The sequence below is a fragment of the Mirounga angustirostris genome, unplaced genomic scaffold (assembly GCF_029215605.1).
Source record: "Mirounga angustirostris isolate CCGP_5_RB_7025 unplaced genomic scaffold, mMirAng1.0.hap1 SCAF_7, whole genome shotgun sequence".
NCBI classification, from domain to species: Eukaryota; Metazoa; Chordata; class Mammalia; order Carnivora; family Phocidae; genus Mirounga; species Mirounga angustirostris.
Genome location: NW_026991715.1, coordinates 125,252,060 through 125,271,270, shown reverse-complemented (window position 1 = coordinate 125,271,270; position 19,211 = coordinate 125,252,060). Strand labels below are relative to the sequence as shown.

At 37.8% G+C, this 19,211-nt stretch overlaps 1 protein-coding gene across 13 annotated transcripts in view; it reads right to left on the bottom strand.

The window, feature by feature from the left end:
- Positions 1–19,211, bottom strand: part of CPLANE1 (ciliogenesis and planar polarity effector complex subunit 1) — a 146,330-nt gene that overhangs the window by 96,334 nt on the left and 30,785 nt on the right. For all 13 annotated transcript variants that reach the window (XR_008505067.2, XR_010413322.1, XR_010413323.1 and 10 more), the window contains 6 exons: positions 18,071–18,235; positions 13,394–13,567; positions 7,614–7,842; positions 6,326–6,465; positions 2,842–3,059; positions 557–721 (listed from right to left, as the gene is read on the bottom strand). Coding sequence is in view for 1 of the 13 variants with exons in the window: in XM_045862216.3 (XP_045718172.2) it covers positions 557–721; positions 2,842–3,059; positions 6,326–6,465; positions 7,614–7,842; positions 13,394–13,567; positions 18,071–18,235 (1,091 nt within the window). In the remaining 12 variants the exon portion in view is untranslated. The remainder of the gene's footprint in view (positions 1–556; positions 722–2,841; positions 3,060–6,325; positions 6,466–7,613; positions 7,843–13,393; positions 13,568–18,070; positions 18,236–19,211) is intronic.

The following is a 19,211-nucleotide window of genomic DNA, read 5'->3' as shown; positions in this document are numbered from 1 at the left end:
GTGCTCTCTCTCATTCTCTCTCTCTCAAATAAATAAATAAAATCTTTAAAATATATATATATATATAATCAAGGGCTGGGGCGCCTGGGTGGCTCAGTCGCTTAATCATCCGACTCTTTGATCTCAGCTCAGGTCTTGATCTGACGTCTTGAGTTCAAGCCCCATGTTGGGTTCCACACTGGGCATAGAGCCTACTTAAAAACAAAAACATTTAATCAAGGGCCAAATTAAAGATATTCGGGGCTAATAATATTTATTTCCACATTTCATAGAAACAGACAACAGGCCTACAAAGGACTTGCAGCTGGATAAGGGACATATGAGCAGATGTCCCGTCTGGCCGCACATCAGGTAAGGATGCAGCTATGGCTCAGCTGAAGTCAGTGTAGAAGGGGATGACAGGCTTGCTTATTATAAACAAACCTGAAATCTATGGATTTATAGGGTAGGATTCCTTGGGAAAATGTCATGATTCTAAGTATTTGTAAATATGAAGAAACAGTAGTAGATTTAAATAGTTTAACATAGCACATAAGTGACTAAGACATTTCCAAACCTTCTGCATGACCTTTCTCGCCCATCTCAACTGCAAGATGTACCACTGTGCCACAGGAAAAGAACACCGAGCTGCCCGGAAAAGCAAGAGGACCCGTTGAAGGATTCCAGACACCTTTTGGCGGTTCTCTTTCTCAGCTTTTAAAAGAAGATCATCACCATCTTCCTGAAGAAAATAAAACAATTAATTTTAGTAGCTAGTAATATGAAATTTTAAAGGGTTAAAGTGAAAATAAATATAGTGTTTCTCAAACGAAAATGTTCCTGGAGATTTATAAGGGAAATTTTGAGGGATGGCCTTAGAGATTTCAACTATAGCTATTTCTAGTGTCAAGGAAATATTTCTCTCATCTCAGTGTAAAGGGCTAAACTGACCCTAAACCCAAGTCTTCCCTACAACAGTTAAAACCCACCACTCCTGACTCCAATGGTACTAATGGACTGCCAAACAGAACCCTGCATTCTCCCTAGCCAAGAGTCAATCTCAGTATCCTGAGGGAGAGAAATACTGGGGGAGAAATACTTCTACTGTTTTTCTTTCTCCCCTTCCCTCTCCCTCTGGACATGGACAAGGTATCCTTAGAAGCTGCTGGTGGCCACCTTGCTCCCACAAAGGGAGCCAGCCTTAAGCTGAAGCTAACACCTTAGAAAACAAACTAGAGAGGAAGAGCTCCAATCTATGCTAACATAACTGAGTCAGAAGTTACCCTACTACTGGGCTTCTTAATTATGCCAGCCAATTTGGACCAAATTTTCTATTATTTCCAACCCAAAGAGTTCTAATTGATATAAAGTGATTTAGAGTGATATTTAGAAATCCTACCACTGAGGATTATTTTAATAAAATGAATCACTACTAAGGATCATAACCACTCAAACTAATATTAGCATAGCATATTCCAAAAATACCTTAAAATGCTATTTCTAATTTCTAAGCCAATATACTGAAGACTCAGATGTGACAGAAAAGACCAATTACTGAGAATACAATGGACTATTTATCCCTTCCATATATAACATATTACATTTGAAATATCAATAAATGAAATATTTTAACCTACTGAAACATAATCTTAAATATAACAGATTAGAATAAAAACTCTTAAAAAAGAAAAGAAAAAACTAGATACAGAGAAGTTGCTAATACTAAAATAGTAAGTAGTAGGGCGCCTGGGTGGCTCAGTTGGTTAAGCGACTGCCTTCAGCTCAGGTCATGATCCTGGAGTCCCTGGATCGAGTCCCGCATCAGGCTCCCTGCTCGTCAGGGAGTCTGCTTCTCCCTCTCCCACTCCCCGTTTGTGTTCCCTCTCTCGCTGTGTCTTTCTCTGTCAAATAAATAAATAAAATCTTTAAAAAAATAAAATAAAATAGTAAGTAGTAAAGAAACAATATCAGAATCACTTCAAAATATTAATCAGATGTTAAAATAATTTATAAGTAAATAATGTGCATTAATACTTTAAATCTTAAAACCAGCTAATTGTAATGTCATGAGAGCAGAGAAAAAGTTCCTGAGAGGAACACCGTATTGCTATTTGTGACAGAACTATCAACTGAATAGTGCAGGAGAAAAAAATGACCTATCAAATAAAAAATAAATAAATAAATAAATAAATAGTCTTTCCAAAGAGGCAGACAATGAGGTGAATAAAAGACTGAAATAATGTATGGCTTCTAAATTCTGACATTCATTATTTGTTACCCTAAACAAATGTCTATTTTTTTAAAACCTGGATATAGAGAACGTTCTCTTTTGTTTTGTTTTTTAAGATTTTATTTATTTGACAGAGAGAGACACAGCGAGAAGGGAACACAGGCAGCGGGAGTGGGAGAGGGAGAAGCAGGCTTCCCACCGAGCAGGGAGCCCGATGTGGGACTCGATCCCAGAACTCTGGGATCATGACCTGAGCCGAAAGCAGACGCTTAACGACTGAGCCACCCAGGCGCCCTCTTGATTTTATTTTATTATTGCAATAATTTTAACATTTATTGACTGCTTACTATGTGTCCTAGGCCCTAAGGTAAAAGCTTTTACAGGATATCTCATTTAATCCTCACAATAATACTATTACAGGTACTATCATCATCTGCATTTTACAGATAAGGAAACTTAAGTAGTTCAGTACATTGCCTAAGATTATACAATTAATAAACAGCAAAGCTGGGATTTGGAAGTTTGTCTTCAGAGCTTGCATTCTTAACTTGATAATTATCATCAAGTTGATTATTTTAAAATTTGGACAAAATCAACTTTAAATTAATTAAAAGATTAAGCACTAAGCTTACTTCACTGCGAATGGCTGGCTGAGGACAATACAATGGAGGAGCCGGAAGATACAAGCCGACCGGCACTAAGCCCCGCAGCCTTCTACTGAAGTCCTTGGCAGAATTTACCAGAAGCTGAAATGTCTCTGACAGAATATCTGCATCAGCCATAACTGCTGCTTTCAGTACTTCTTGCACTGAACCAAATAGCAGATTTACATCTTCTTCTTCAATGGGATCTACCAAATACAAAATTAGGTAAAACAGTTAAAATTTATATTATGCTGATCCTATTTTGTAGTGTAAAATTTCCTACCTGAAAAACCTAATCATCAAAAGTGAACATATTGTTTGACAGGCAAAACAAGGCAACTTCTAGACAGACATTTAATAACTATTCTGCTACTTTATTTTTTTTATCTATTTATTTGTTTGGGGTTTTTTGTTTTGTTTTTTTTTGTTTTGAGGGAGAGATTGACCATGGATGGGGGGCAGGAGGAAGGAAGAGAGAGAATATCTTAAGCAGGTTCCACACTCAAGAGCAGAGCTCAATGCAGGGCTTGATCTCATGAACCTGAGATCATGACCTGAGCTGAAATCTAGAGTCAGGTGCTTAACCGACTGAGCCACCCAGGTGCCCCCACCACAGTATTTTTTAAATAAAGTTAGTAAAAATGACTTATGTCATAAAGTTAAAAAAAAAAAAAAGCAGGAAGATACAAAACATTCCCACCAACAGTGAAGGAGGGTTCCCCTTTCTCTGCATCCTCGCCAACATTTGTTGTTTCCTGACTTGTTATTTTTAGCCATTCTGACCGGTGTGAGGTGGTATCTCATTGTGGTTTTGATTTGTATTTCCCTGATGGCAAGTGATGTGGAGCATTTTATGTGTCTGTTGGCCATAGGTATGTCTTCTTTGGAGAAGTGTCTGTTCATGTCTTCTGCCTACATCTTGACTGGATTATTTGGTTTTTGGGTGTTGAGTTTGAAAGAAACTGAGGGTTGCGGGAAGGGAGGTGGGTGGGGGGATGGGATAACTGGGTAATGGGTATTAAGGAGGGCATGCGATATGATGAGCACTGGGTGTTATAGGCAACTAATGAATCATTGAACATTACATCAAAAACTAATGATATATTATATGTTGACTAACTGAATTTAAATAAACATTTTTTTAAAAAGATAAAAAACAGTCCTACAATCTAGCTTCAACTATATAAGTATCTGTATTAATGTGGACATGTCCTAGAAGATAAAATGCAAGGAGATACAGGAGATAGAACTGGAGATTTAGGGACTTTTATATTATGAAATATTTACATGCTTTAAGATATAGAATATAATAGGAAAACACTCATGTATTGACTTTTCATCCTTGTCTGATATTAACATTGTTGATATATTTAATTAATATTTTTTAAAAATAAAATGTTTCAGATATAGCTGAAATTTCTTATGTACCAATCATATTCCACTCACTCTCTCCAGAGACAGCTACTATCCACAATTTGGTATGGGTATATTGGAACCCCTATTACACTGATGTTGTGTCCTACACACCTAGAGAGTTCAAATTCATTTTCCACTTCACTAACCATCTGCTGAGTTTGCTTTTAAATCGGTTTATAAGGTATAATTTACATACACTAAAATTCATCCTTTTTAAGTATATAGTTCAAATGAGTTTTGACAAATCTATACAGCCCTGTAAGAATAATGCCATCATCCCAAAAAAGTTCTCCTACACCTTTCTGTTGGCAACCACCGATCTGTTTCCTGTCCTTATACTATTACTTTTTTTTTTTTAAAGATTTATTTATTTGAGAGAAAGAGAGAGAAAGAGGGAGAGGGCGAATGGGGGGAGGGGCAGAGAGAATCCTTCAAGCAGACTCCATGCTGAGCGCTGAAACCAATGTGGGACTTGATGCCACAACCCACGAGATCATGACCTGAGCTGAAACCAGGAGTAGGACACTCAACCAACTGAGCCACCCAAGTGCCCCCCTTACAGTGTTACTTTTATTAAAATGTCACATAAATGGAATCAAACTATATGTAATCTTTGTTTCTGACTTCTTTCATCCCTCACAATGGTTCTGCAATTCAATCATGTTTTTGCATGTTATCAGTAGTTTGCCCTTCTTCATTATTGATTATTCTATTATACAGATACATTGAGATTTGTTTATCCATTCACAAGTTGACGGGCACTGGAGTTGTTTCAAGTTTTTGCCTGTTATGAAAAAGCTTCCACGAACATTTGTATACAGGTCTTTGGGTGCTTCTATGTTTTTATTATGCTTAGGTAAATACCTAGGGGTGGAATCCACTGAGTTTCTATTTCCTTTTTGTTTCTGACTCCTGGAAATTTCCCCTACTTTCTCTATATATTAGCTTTAAAATGTGTATTTTTATATTTTATCTACAGACACATCTTATCTATATATTTATTATGGGAAAGTTTTGCAGATTATTTAAAAAACATATTGCTAGAACTTTAAGTTCAGACTGGGACTTTTTTAGTCCTTTTCTTTCAAAACCAACTTTCATGTAGTTACATTATCTTCTCATTTATTTAAAAAAATATTGACAGGGGTGCCTGGATGCCTCAGAGGGTTGAGTGTCTCCCTCTAGCTCAGGTCATGATCCCGGGGTCCTGAGATCAAGCCGCGCATTGGGCTTCCTGCTCAGAGGGGAGCCTGCTTCCTCTCTCTCTCTGCTGCTCTCTTGCTCTCTCTCTCTCTCTCTCTCTCAAATAAATACATAAATAAATTCTTTAAAAATAAATAAAAATTTAAAAATTAAAAAATATTGACAGAAAATTATCAAAGAAAAGTTTTTAGTCAGATTTCCAAGTATTATGAGTTCTTTCTGGAAAGAGAAGTTATAATTAGTAAGTTCTAAGAATCTAGAGTCACTGCTTAATGGAGACATGCACTAATAAAACCAAAGGGTCCCACAGTAGTCATTAAACATACAACTTTAAATAACTGACTTCATTACTTTTCATCTAAATTTCTCCATCTATAAAACAGACAAATTTTATAAGGCTCCTGGGTAAATCTATGAAATATATGTGATATTACATTATTTTTAATTCTGTAATGCCACTCTGAACTTTTCAAACTAAAAACAAAACCAACTCTGTGATTTATGCACTCAGCAAGAGTTGAACTAAATACTTTTAAATACTCTCACGTGTGCAAAATTCTACAAGATTCTACAACTATGACTACAAAAGAAAATAATCCAAATGTAGCAAAATACAACTAAGTAAAAAGATATGTACAGAAAATCAGAGTATCATTCAGTTACTGACCATCGGTTTTTAAGCTGGCATAAGTTTTGAATGCTCCCATGATTAAGAATAAATAGCAAACTTGTATCTTTGATAAGCTTACTGCAAATTTTAATATATTTATGGATATTAACAAGCTTTTTAAAATGTCATGAGGTTTATATTAATTAAGCTGATACACTGTCAGAGTATATGTAGGTAACACACCTGTAAACTGTTTGTATTTTGCGCCCATTTCATTTTTTGCTTCAAAAGAGGCTGGCCGACCTAAAAAACACTTCAGTTTTTCCTGGAAAATCTGTCCTGGAGTCAAATTTATTGGTAAATTTAGACCCTTTTTGTTGGACCTGAAATCACATCAAGTTAAGAGAAATGAACCCAAATTTTAAAAAAGAAAATATTAACACACTAAGAACTAAACATGAAATCTTAAACAGTGAAATTCACTTTCCTTATTCATCCTCTATTTTAAAAAGAAATAATTAGGGGAAAAAAAAGAAAGAATTGAGGAAATAAGGCACTGAGGAGATTTTTAAGGCTCTCCATGATTATGATACTAATACATTGTCCCATCATTATTTCCCATTGCTACCCTACAGTCTACTCTATCCACACTGCACCAAACTTGTCTTTTGCCATATGCCTTTGCTCATGTGTGGAATGTTCTCCCTCCCTACAGCTACTCTATTTGTCAAGATCCTGTCTTCCCTTCAATGCCCATCTCAAATGGTATCTCCTACATAAAGTATTTCCTGTCCTATGCCCACTTCATACTATTGCTCTCTCCACTGCACAACTGGCACTTTTCTTACCACACTATCTAAATTATAATAATGTTTCGTCCTAATTTTTCTACTAACTATAAATGCCTTCAATATGAAGACTATGTGCCATTTAAGTTTATATCTACTAAAATACCTGGCAGAGAGCTTGGTAAAGAAAGGTTACTTAATAAATAAATATATGTTGAATTATTGAACTGAAAAATATCAAAGATACAGCAATACCATAATATTCAAAAAAGTTAAAATACAGGTATTAGATTGATTAGCTTAAAATTCAAATCCTACTCAAGACAGACCAACTCTCCCATTGACTAAAAGCCTTTTGAGGGCATTACTAACAAATGTGCTAAATAAAAGTTTTTTGTTTTTGTTTTTTTTAAGTTTTAACACAAGAAAGCTGCTGAGCTGTCCAACATAGTAGCCACCAGCTGCATATTTAGCTATTTAAATTTAAATTTAAATTAGATTGAAAACTCAGTTCCTTGGTCTTACCAGCCACATTTTAAGTGCTCAGTAGCTGCATGTGACTGACAGCTATCATACTGGACTGCACATATAGAACTTTTCCAACACTGAAAACAAGTTTATTGGATATTGCTGGACTAAGGATTCCACAAAATGCATAAATGCCAGCAATGAGAGAAATAAAAAAATAGTTAGATGATACTATGATACTATTTCTTAATCTAAGTCTGCCTAAATATACATACCTTATGAAATTTCTATCATGTTTACAGAACAGTTGGAAAGCCACACCAATGGAAACAGATGTCTTCCAGTCTCCAAGTTTATGTGCCAACCACACAGCCTCTGGAACTAGGCCTCCAATAAGTAATAATTCAAAGGCATATTCAACTGTCCACACATCAGAAAGATTCTGATCTCTTACAACACTAGCCACTTCAGAGTGTTGTAGAGGAATAAGTCGAAGGCACTGTTCTATGAGTAAATAAAAGAAAATGAATATTACAATTACATTTATCAGAACTCACTCCTCACACAGTTACATCTCTCTCTCCTTTTTTTTTAAGATTTTATTTTTTAAGTAATCTCTACACTGAATGTGGGGCTGAAACTTACAAACCCAAGATCAAGAGTCACATGCTCCACTGAATGAGCCAGCCAGGAGCCCCTATCTCTTTAATTAGTATTTTCTACACAAAATCACAACAAGAAAGATGGCTTAAGATAGGGGTGCCTGGGTGGCTCAGCTGGTTAAGCATCTCACTTTTGCTCAGATCATGATTTCAGGGCTCCACCCTTCAGCAGGGAGTCTGCTTCCCACCTCTCTCGCCCTCTTCCCCTGCCTATCCCCTGCTCATGCTCTTTCTCTCTCAAATAAATAAATAAAATCTTTTAAAAAATGGTTTAGGGGCACCTGGGTGGCTCAGTCATTAAGCGTCTGCCTTCGGCTCAGGTCATGATCCGGGGTCCTGGGATGGAGCCCCGCATCGGGCTCCCTGCTCAGCAGGAAGCCTGCTTCTCCCTCTCCCATTCCCCCTGCTTGTGTTCCCTCTCTCGCTGTGTCTCTCTCTGTCAAATAAATAAATAAAATCTTTAAAAAAATAAAAAAATAAAATAAATAAATGGTTTAAAATGGGGGCGCCTGGGTGGCACAGTCGGCTGACCGTCCGACTCTTGGTTTCAGGTCAGGTCATGATCTCGGGGTCATGAGATGGAACCCCTACGTTGGGCTTTGCACTCAGTGCAGAGTCTGCTTGGGATTCTCTCTCCCTCTCCCTATTCTTCTGCCCCTCCCCCACTCTAAATAAATAAAATATTTTTTTTTAAATGGTTTAAAATAATACTTAACATACTCTAGGTTGTTTTAAAAAAAAAAAAAAACTGAAGAAAATGTCTCATTACTGGGTCATGAAGTAAATGCCAGCATTCTTAAAAAATGAAAAAGAGGGAGCCTGGGTGGCTCAATCGTTAAGCATCTGCCTTCAGCTCAGGTCATGATCCCAGGGTCCTGGGATCAAGTCCCACATCGGGCTCCCTGCTCGGAGGGAAGCCTACTTCTCCCTCTCCCACTCCCCCTGCTTGTGGAAGTTCCCTCTCTCGCTGTGTCTCTCTCTGTCAAATAAATAAATAAAATCTTTAAAAAAAAAAAAAAGGAAAAAGAACAGAGTGGATACAGAAAGAGAAGAGAGAGCATTGAGTACATTACATAAAATAAATGTAAATACAGTTTAATGAAAACTTTATGTCAGATAATAGAAACATACATATACACACTTAAGTATACTGGGCCACAGTGTACAATTTATTACTGTACGGCTGACTAAAATACATCTCTATTTCTCCTAGTAGAAATTTGGAGAGCAGAGACACATTTTACATGACTTTGTATTCCTCACAGTGCCATGGAATAAAATACTAATTTGAGGTAAAACTCAAGCATTAAGTGTTCAATATATTAGTGTTTATAAGAAAGTAGAAAATAATCCTGACTAAATGGACAAGATTTCAGCCTGGCCTGGGATTAAATACAAAGGGTCATATCCTTCTCCCTAGCCTTCCATACCATTCCCTAATTAAAGTAACATTCAAATAAGCAACTTGGAAATACAATGACTGAACTGCTATTTTTAAAAAAATATATATTGCTAAGATTCCCACTCACTTCCTCAAAATAAACCTGGCAAATGGTATGCATGGGTTTCTGTTCCTTGAAACAATTAGTTTCTCACGTGACCTAGTCTCTGCCTGTTCCAAACAATAACACATTAGCTTTCTGACAAATACATTTGGATAGAAACACAAAAATTTGTCATTCACTTGACTGATTCTGCATAGGCAAAGAGCCTGGAGATTGATGAAATTTTTCCTACTTTTTTATTTACTATGAGCAAGGTACCATACTACTAAAAGAACTTGACTGATTTAATTTTCTGAAAATTTTATTGCTTTTGTACAGCAAGCATCACACCAAATAAGCAATTCAAATCCTCAATACATTCTGCCATTAGCTCTGATTAAAAAGATTAACATAAAATCTATTTTAAGTCAAGCCTGTGGATATCCTTTTCCAAGATACTAGGAAATTAAAGAAACTGAAGGATATATATCAAGTTTCAGGTGTTTAAATTTTCAATAATCACAGTTTCAGGCTTAGGAAGAGATCACAAAACTTTCTTTCCCACCCTCTACTCTCACTGGGAAGATATTTACACAAGGAATAAAAATGTGTGTCTTTGAGCTTTTATGAATGTTTATGAATATGTCCAAAAACAATTCAATAATTCTATCACCTTTCTTCCTACAATGTGATAAAGATCTTCCCTAGGGCGCCTGGGTGGCTCAGTCGTTAAGCGGCTGCCTTCAGCTCAGGTCATGATCCCAGGGTCCTGGGATCGAGTCCCACATTGGGCTCCCTGCTCGGCAGGGAGCCTACTTCTCGCTCTCCCACTCCCCCTGCTTGTGTTCCTGCTCTCGCTATCTCTCTCTCTGTCAAATAAATAAATAAAATCTTTAAAAAAAAAAAAAAGATCTTCCCTAGGTATGCAAAGTGATCTGAAAAGATAAAGATCATGGCAAACAGCAAAGTCCTATAAATAATGTAGGATACGAAGACAAGAAATTGAGACAAATTTTCTAAGTCAGGATTTGATTTTTTTTTCTTTTTTTTAGGTTTTTCAAAAAACCGCATTCAGTACTACCTCTCCTCTTTAGTAAAATAAGGTGGATTAAGGACACAATTTGTTGTCAGAAACCTTACTACCAAAAAGAGAAACCACAGGTGGTAAGTACTTAGGGATGTAACAAAAAAGAGAGCTTAAATATAAAACCACTGTAATGATAATAAATACAGTTGACCCTTGAACAACATAGGTTTGAACTGTGCAGGTCTACTCATACACAATTTCCTTGAATAAATACAGTACAGTAATACAAATGTACTTTCTCTTATGATTTTCTTAACATTTTCTTTTTCTAGCTTACTTTATTGTAAGAATACAGTATATTATACATATACAAAATACATATTAACTGTTGATCTTATGGGTAAAGCATGTGGTCAACAGTAAGTTATCGACAGTTCACTTTTGGGAGAGTCAAAAGTTGTATGTGAATTTTTGACTATGCAGGGGGCCGGCACGCCTAACCCGTTTGTTCCTGGGTCAAATGTAATATCAAATGTATAAGGAAATAAGTAATAGGTATCTGAGAGGCTTAGAGGAAAGCATTAAAGTGAAAGGAGCACATGCTGTTAGGGAGGAAAGGCAGGGAGCACCAGCTGAATCTGAGTTAGGACATGGCAGAAAAGGACAATGGTGGGCAGGGACAGGAGAGCAGGCAGAGCCTGGTGAAAGCTGAGCACCTGTTTCTGTTCATACCAGCTCCCTAAAAGAAGCCAGAATCAGGTCGGGACCAACATTTTTTCCCAGGGAAGCAGGGACCTACTAGAAAAGAAGCCATGAGACAAGTTCCCTTCTGATCCTACCTCACACACATGATTTTCTAGGGAGCAGAACCTCCTGAAGAACCCCAGATGAGAAGAGAGACTAGCACTACTGCTAAAGTGTTCAAGTGGGTACAAACAGTCCTCTGCTCCTACCCACATCTTGAGACATTTACAGAAGACTCTGAACACACAGTTCAAAATCCACAGTTCTGTGATTAAATTTGCTGACCACTTGTTGCTACCTCTTTTAAACGTTTTAAAAATATTTATTTATTTGAGAGAGAGAGAACGAGAGAGAGAGAGGGAAAGCACAAGCGGGGAAAGGGGCAGAGGGAGAGGGAGAAGCAGGCTCCCCGCTGAGCAGGGAGCCCGACACAGGACTCCATTGCAGGACCCCGGGATCATGACCTGAGCTGAAGGCAGATGCTTAACAGACTGAGCCACCCAGGCACAGGCACCCCCTCTATTAAACTTCTAATTACCTTACATCTTGTACTATTCTAACGTATGTGTACATATTTATCAGTTCACGTTACTTCCTGCTGAAACCCCACTGTATTTAAAGTACAGATTCCTTCCCCTGGCTCACAACATCTGGCCCCATCTCTGACGTCATCTCTTATCATTCTCCACTTCTCCCTCTATCCTCCAGCCACACCAGCCTTTCAGTTTCTCAAATGCATCAAGTTTATTCTTGTTCTGGGGCTTCTGCACAAGCTCGGTTAGAATGCTGTAAGTCCTGGGCGCCTGGATGGCTCAGTTGGTTAAGCGACTGCCTTCGGCTCAGGTCATGATCCTGGAGTCCCGGGATCGAGTCCCGCATCAGGCTCCCTACTCGGCAGGGAGTCTGCTTCTCCCTCTGACCCTCCTCCCTCTCATGCTGTCTCTCATTCTCTCTGCCTCAAATAAATAAATAAAATCTTTAAAAAAAAAAAAAAAAAGAATGCTGTAAGTCCTGATGGGTCCAAGGCTGCTCTTTCTTTCATTAAGAGTTCATCTTAAATGTCCCCCCCTGCCCCACCCTCAGAGAGCACTTTCCTAAATTCGCCATCTGAAATACCCACTCAGTCACAATGCATTACTCTACTTCAACTCTCTGCATGCCAATAATCACCACTTGTTTATGTATTCATTTATTTAATTTTCTGTTTCAAGCTATTAGATGTTATTTAATTAATTAGATGTTAATTTAATTGGATGTTATATTTAAACTCCATAAAAGAACAGGTATTTTATCTGTTTTGTTCATGGCAGTCAGAATAAGTCTATTTCATACATCAAAACAAAAGAACTACAAATATCTTCATAATATTAATCTCATATGGTACAAGTTAATATATTTCTAGCACCTACAACTCTGCCTGGTACACAGCAGACACTTAATAAAATTAGTGGAATAAAATGAACATCACAGAAATCTGTGTACATTGTTTCTCTCCGTAAGGGCAGAGCAGTTCTCTATGCATTAATCTGTGGTACATTTTGACATTAATAAAATGATTAAATAGAGAAAAGTAAATGATCCAAAGAAAATGATAAAAGTAAATCATCCAAATAAAATTAAATTCTAAATTAGCATACTCAAAATCTGTTAAATTTCCACATTTTTATATAAATGACAGTCCTTTTACTTTAAAAATAGAAACTTTAGAGCGCCTGGGTGGCTCAGTTGGTTAAGCGACTGCCTTTGGCTCAGGTCATGATCCTGGAGTCCCGAGATCGAGTCCCACATCGGGCTTCTTGCTCAAGAGGGAGTCTGCTTCTCCCTCTGACCCTCCCCCCTCTCATGAGCTCTCTCTCTCTCAAATAAATAAATAAAATCTTTAAAAAATAAAAAAATAAAAATGGAAACTTTATAAAAAATACCAATTTGTCTAAAATTTGTAATTAAAAATCCATACTCAATAAAAACAAACCCAAGCAATACCTGTCTCAGATTTTATTCATTTAGTCACTGAGAATCTGTACTCACACACTAAGCTAGAACAGTATTATTTCCATAGAATAATGGTCACTGTATAAGTTGATTTTAAATACTATGTAAAAAAACAAAGTGAGAAAATTATTTGCTTACTGTATTACCTGTTTTAACATGAAGGGGAGGAAGAACATTCACATTGTGAGGTGGCAAAATGTAAAGCAGCTGATTGGCGAAATAGGCGGCCATGAAACGAGCCATGGACTGGATAACCGTCACTGCCGCTTCAGGAACAACATTTCTAGTCATTCCAAACTCACAGTGAGACTTCTCAGGAACTAAGGAATACAGCAAATGACCAAAGGAGATTCTGATCAAACTATCAAAAAGCAATAATATTTAAGTTCCCAACATTATACAAGAAGAAAATTATAATTAAAATTTTTTTCTCAGATGAGCACCCACGACCTGTATGAGCTAATTTATAATAGGTATCTATGCTTCTTGAGGACAATAAAACAAAAATAGTTAGCTCACAATTATGAGCACACGCACTTAGGAATACTGATGACTTCAAGTTACCAGTTTTATTTTAAAACACAGAACGATAAATACAAAACAATCCAGCCATGATGGACTTGCAAGCTTATATTTCATTATTTTCCGTTTTCCTTCCCTTTCCAATGTTTTTTCTTTGGAAAGGAGGCAGAGTTTACTATAAAAATAATCTGAAAATCAGCACTAGAACAGTGACTTTTTTTTTTTAAGATTTTATTTATTGAGGGCGCCTGGGTGGCTCAGTTGGTTAAGCGACTGCCTTCGGCTCAGGTCATGATCCTGGAGTCCCGGGATCGAGTCCCGCATCAGGCTCCCTACTCGGCAGGGAGTCTGCTTCTCCCTCTGACCCTCCCCTCTCTCATGTGCTCTCTCTCATTCTCTCTCTCTAAAATAAATAAATAAAATCTTTAAAAAAAAAAAGATTTTATTTATTGAAAGTGAGTGAGATAGAGAGCACAAGCGCAGAGTGAGTGGGGCAGAGGGAGAGGGAGAAGTAGACACCCCTGCTGAGCAGGAAGCTAATGCTCAATGCTTGATCCCAGGACCCTGGGATCATGACCTGAACCAAAGGCACCCGCTTAACTAACTGAGCCACCCAAGAGCTTCTAGAACAGTAATTCTTAATGCCTGTTTTCTGTACCATTACATCTGGGGATTAGGATACACTCCCATTAGTAAGAGTGGCTCACTATTGTAAGATTCTTTGGGGAGGGAGGGACAAGAGGAAAATGTGGGGTGGAGGGAGAAAATGGGTGGGGGAGCAGGAATTACATCAGGATTTCTGAGGTGATTCTGATATATAAACTGCAGGAGCAAATGTGCCGTCCCTATTTGAGAATCAAAACTCAGTAATATAAACTGGCATTCAGAGATCTGAAAATAGTTAAGCTAGTAAATATAGATAAATACAAAGTTAACATTAATTTTTTAGAAATTTATGGCCCCAGGGCACCTGGCTGGCTCGGTCAGTTAAGCATCCAACTCTTGATTTCCGCGCAGGTTACCATCTCAGGGCTGTGAGATCGAGCCCCAGGTGGGCTTGCGCTGGGTGTGGAGCCCACTCGGGATTCTCTCTCTCCCTCTCTGCCCCTAATTAATTAATTGATTAATTAATTAATTTAAAAGAAAATTTATGGCCCCAACAATAGCAAAATATTTTTCTTCCCCAGAAATCACTTGACACATATTCACAAGAATATTAAGTTCTATATTCATATGAACCACTTCTATCTTTTCACTGTATACCTCAGCATGTAACACTCTTCCTCTCACAGAGTAGGCACTCAAGATTATTGTTAATAAGCTCTTCTTAATAAAGAGAATCTTGAGAAAATCTTTTTTTTTTTTTTAAGATTTTATTTATTTATTTGACAGAGAGAGCGAGAGAAGGAACACAAGCAGGGGGAGTGGGAGAGGGAGAAGCAGGCTTCCTGACGAGCAGGGAGTCCTATGCGGGGCTCGATCCCAGGACCCCGGGATCATGACCTGAGCCAAAGGCAGACGCTTAACAACTGAGCCACCCAGGTGCCCTTTGAGAAAATCTTATTAGCCTTCAAACAGTATTCTTCATTTGGTCATTTAAAGAAAGTCTGGAAAAACCATACTATTTCTTCACATTGAACTTAAAAATACATGGGTATGAATAATTTTCTCCTGCATTAACCTTGCTGTAGGAATTATACAAAGGTAAGATTTCCAGTAATTCTAATCATATAAAACTCATTATTGGAAACTCAAAAATAAGCTCCTTAAATGGGGAGCAACCTAATTCTAAAAGATAGTCACAGAGTAAAACTGTATCAATTCAGAAGTAAAAAAATCTGAAACAGTAATTCTGCATGTGGTACCCTGATGATGTTAATAATGGCAACCTTATGCAATAAAAATTAAATTATGACTATATACAATGATGTAATAAGGTAAATGTGCAGAAAAGAGATAACAGAACAGGCCTGACTACTTGAAATGCTTGCATATAATGTTGGCCCTTGGATGGCATCTGGGAACTTGGATTTGGGAAAGATTTCCACCACCTTAAATGATGAGAATGGCTTACTGGACCTGTTTGTACAAACAATGTGGTTTATGCTGAACACCTGTTTTTTTTCTGAGAGTATAGAACTTTGGTATGGGCTAGGCAGAGAGGGCTAACCAGACTAACCAGACTCTAATTAAAAACGCTGGGCACTGAATCTCTAAATGAGTTTCCTTGGGGCGCCTCGGTGGCTCAAGTCAGTTAAGGGTCTGCCTTTGGCTCAGGTCATGATCCCAGGGTCCTGGTATGGAGCCCTGCATCAGGCCCCCTGCTCAGCAAGGAGTCTGCTTCTCCCTCTCCCCCTGCCACTCTCCCTGCTCATTCTCTCTCACTCTCTCTCAAATGAATAAATAATATCTTTAAAAAAAATAAGTGAGCTTCCTTGGTAAACAATATTCACATGTGTTGACACAACCTACTGCTAGAGGAATTAAATGTGTCTCGTGTGACTCCACTAGGAAAAGAGTCTTAGAAACTTGTGCCTGGTTTCCTCTGGACTTCATCCCATGCACCTGTTCCTTTTGCTAATTTTGCTTTCATTGTAATAGATCATAGCCTTGAGTATGACTATATGCTGGTTCCTGTGTGTCCTCCCTGTGAACCACCGAAGGTGAGGGGTAGTCTTGGGGACCTCCAACCCCGTAGGGACACACTTAATATATTCTAAACAATAGTCATTAAAAACTAAAACAAATATATTTATACAGGTTAAATTTATTTTAAAAGTTAGTGACACCAATGAGAAACAATGAAGAATATCCAATCACTTAAAAAGTCACATATAAAAGTTTTTCACTCATACACAGCTAGCAGACCTTCCTGGAGGGCAATCTGATACCAGTCTTAAAGCCATGGATTCTCTTTGCTCCAATAACCTCATTTGTAGAAATTTATCCTAAAGAAATTATTAGTAGGGGTGCCTGGGTGGCTCAGTTGTTAAGCGTCTGCCTTCGGCTCAGGTCATGATTCCAGGGTCCTGGGATTGAGCCCCGCACAGGGCTCCCTGCTCGGCAGGAAGCCTCCTTCTACCTCTCCCACTTCCCCTGCTTGTGTTCCCTCTCTCGCTGTCTCTCTCTCTCTGTCAAATAAATAAAATCTTAAAAAAAAAAAAAAAAGAAATTATTAGTAATTCCCACAAAAGTTTATGTAAACTGCAGGACTATAAAAAAAAAAATAGTAAATAGGTGGCAACAACTAAAATATGCAACAATGGGGGAAAGGTTTAATAGGTTTTCAAAAAAGCGTATTATTTACATTGGAAAATATTCATCAAAATGTTAAATTTTAAAAGATTACAAAAGAGGGCGCCTGGGTGGCTCAGTCGTTAAGTGTCTGCCTTCGGCTCAGGTCCTGGGATCGAGCCCCACATCGGGCTCCCCGCTCCATGGGAAGCCTGCTTCTCCCTCTCCCACTCCCCCTGCTTGTGTTCCCCCTCTTGCTGTGTCTCTCTCTGTCAAATAAATAAAATCTTTAAAAAAAAAAAAAGAAAGTTCTGATACACTGGGTATTTCAGACACATTCATATGCACAGTATACATCTAATGATCTACTACCTTATAAACATCATAGGTATGTGTTCATATATGCCTTTCACTCTGGTTATTGTTTAATTTAAATATACCTCTTTTAAAAAGGGCAATCCAGATACTCTGCATCCTCTTAAGTGAAGTTTAAAAAAAGAGTTGGAATACCTCAGAAAGTGATTTTCATCACTTTACTAAGCCACCATAAGCCATAGTTAAAATATAAATATATTAAGAAAAAATACTTGGATACCTGATATTATGTCTAACAAATATGGCTGTGAGAAAACAATTCTGTCAGTTCAGCAGGCAATTATTGCTAAGCCCTGCAGATCCAAAGATTTAAGAAAACAAAACAAGGGCACCTGGGTGGCTCAGTCAGTTAAGCATCTGCTTTTGGCTCAGGTCATGATCTCAGGGTCCTGGGATTGAGCCCCGCATCAGGCTCCCTGCTCAGTGGGAGTCTGCTTCTCCTTCTCCCTCTGCCCCTCCTCCTGCTTGTGCTGGCTCTCTCTCTCTCTCTCATTCGCTCTTTCTCAAATAAAGAAAGAAAGAAAGAAAAAAAAGAAAAACCCATGATCCTTGCTATTGAGAAGCTGACAGGTCAAAATTCACTATAACCTAATTTAGTGAGAGCAACCAACTTTTATGTATAAGCAATTTCATATCTAAACCTATGAATACAAATTAATGAGATTAAACATACTGATGGTCAAAATACATACCTGAACAATCCTCATTTTCTTTTACAGGTAGGTGGGACCACCTCAAAATTTCTCTTACTAGGTGATCACACAATCCTTGAGCATCATTTAAATTATAGCTATAGAGGTAGCAGTATAAAAGAGAAAGATAATAGCGTATCTGAAGAAAACATGTTCTTCTTCCTCCTTAAACAAGAAAGAATTAAGCTTATATTAAAAACATGTTAGCAAGGTAATTTTTTTTTTAAGTTTATTTATTTAAGTAATCTCTACACTGAACATGGGGCTCAAACTCACAACTCCAAAATCAAGAGTCACATGCAATTCCAACTGAGCCAGCAAAGCACCCCAGCAAGGTAATGCTCTCAATCTGGGTACAAGGTAGACAGGAATGTTCAGTTTATGAAAGCTGTACACTCAGGTTATGTGAATTTTTCTGTATTTGTTTTATACTTCAATAAAAGTTTTTTTCTTAAAACAGATCAGCAATACTTTGTTCTTTCTCATTTTAAGTTCTGAACTATTTTATTATCTTTCATCAGGCCCTAGGACGACTTAAGATTTTATCCCGAGAGAGCTGCAAATCCTTAGCATCTCAGCACTAAAGTCCATTAACAACATCTATCTCAAGTATACCTGGTATAAAACAGAAGGAAACATGCTAAAAAAAGAAAACCCCAAGAAACCATACATTTATCAGTTAGTCAAAGAGACTTCCCAAAGGAGAAGCACTATCCAATGAGATAGGAGCCCCTGACCACTGCATCCAAGTATCTGATGGGTGTTTAGAACTGATACCTTATCCATTCTTCCTGAATAAAAGAATTCCAATTTTATTTGGGGTTAACAATGCACCCAGGGGCGCCTGGCTGGCTCAGTCAGTGGAACATGAGACTCTTAATCTCGGGGTTGTAGGTTCAAGCCCCACGTTGGTTGTAGAGATTACTTAAAAATAAAAAAAAAAAATCTTTAAAAAAATAAATAATGCACCCAGATCACAATTTCTCACTTAGATATGGCCACATGAAAAAAAGACTGAGTTCTGGACCAAGAGATAACACTACGTAGAACTTCCAGAAAAGCTGCTCGGGGCGCCTGGGTGGCTCAGTCATTAAGCGTCTGCCTTCCGCTCAGGTCATGATCCCAGGGTCTTGGGATCGAG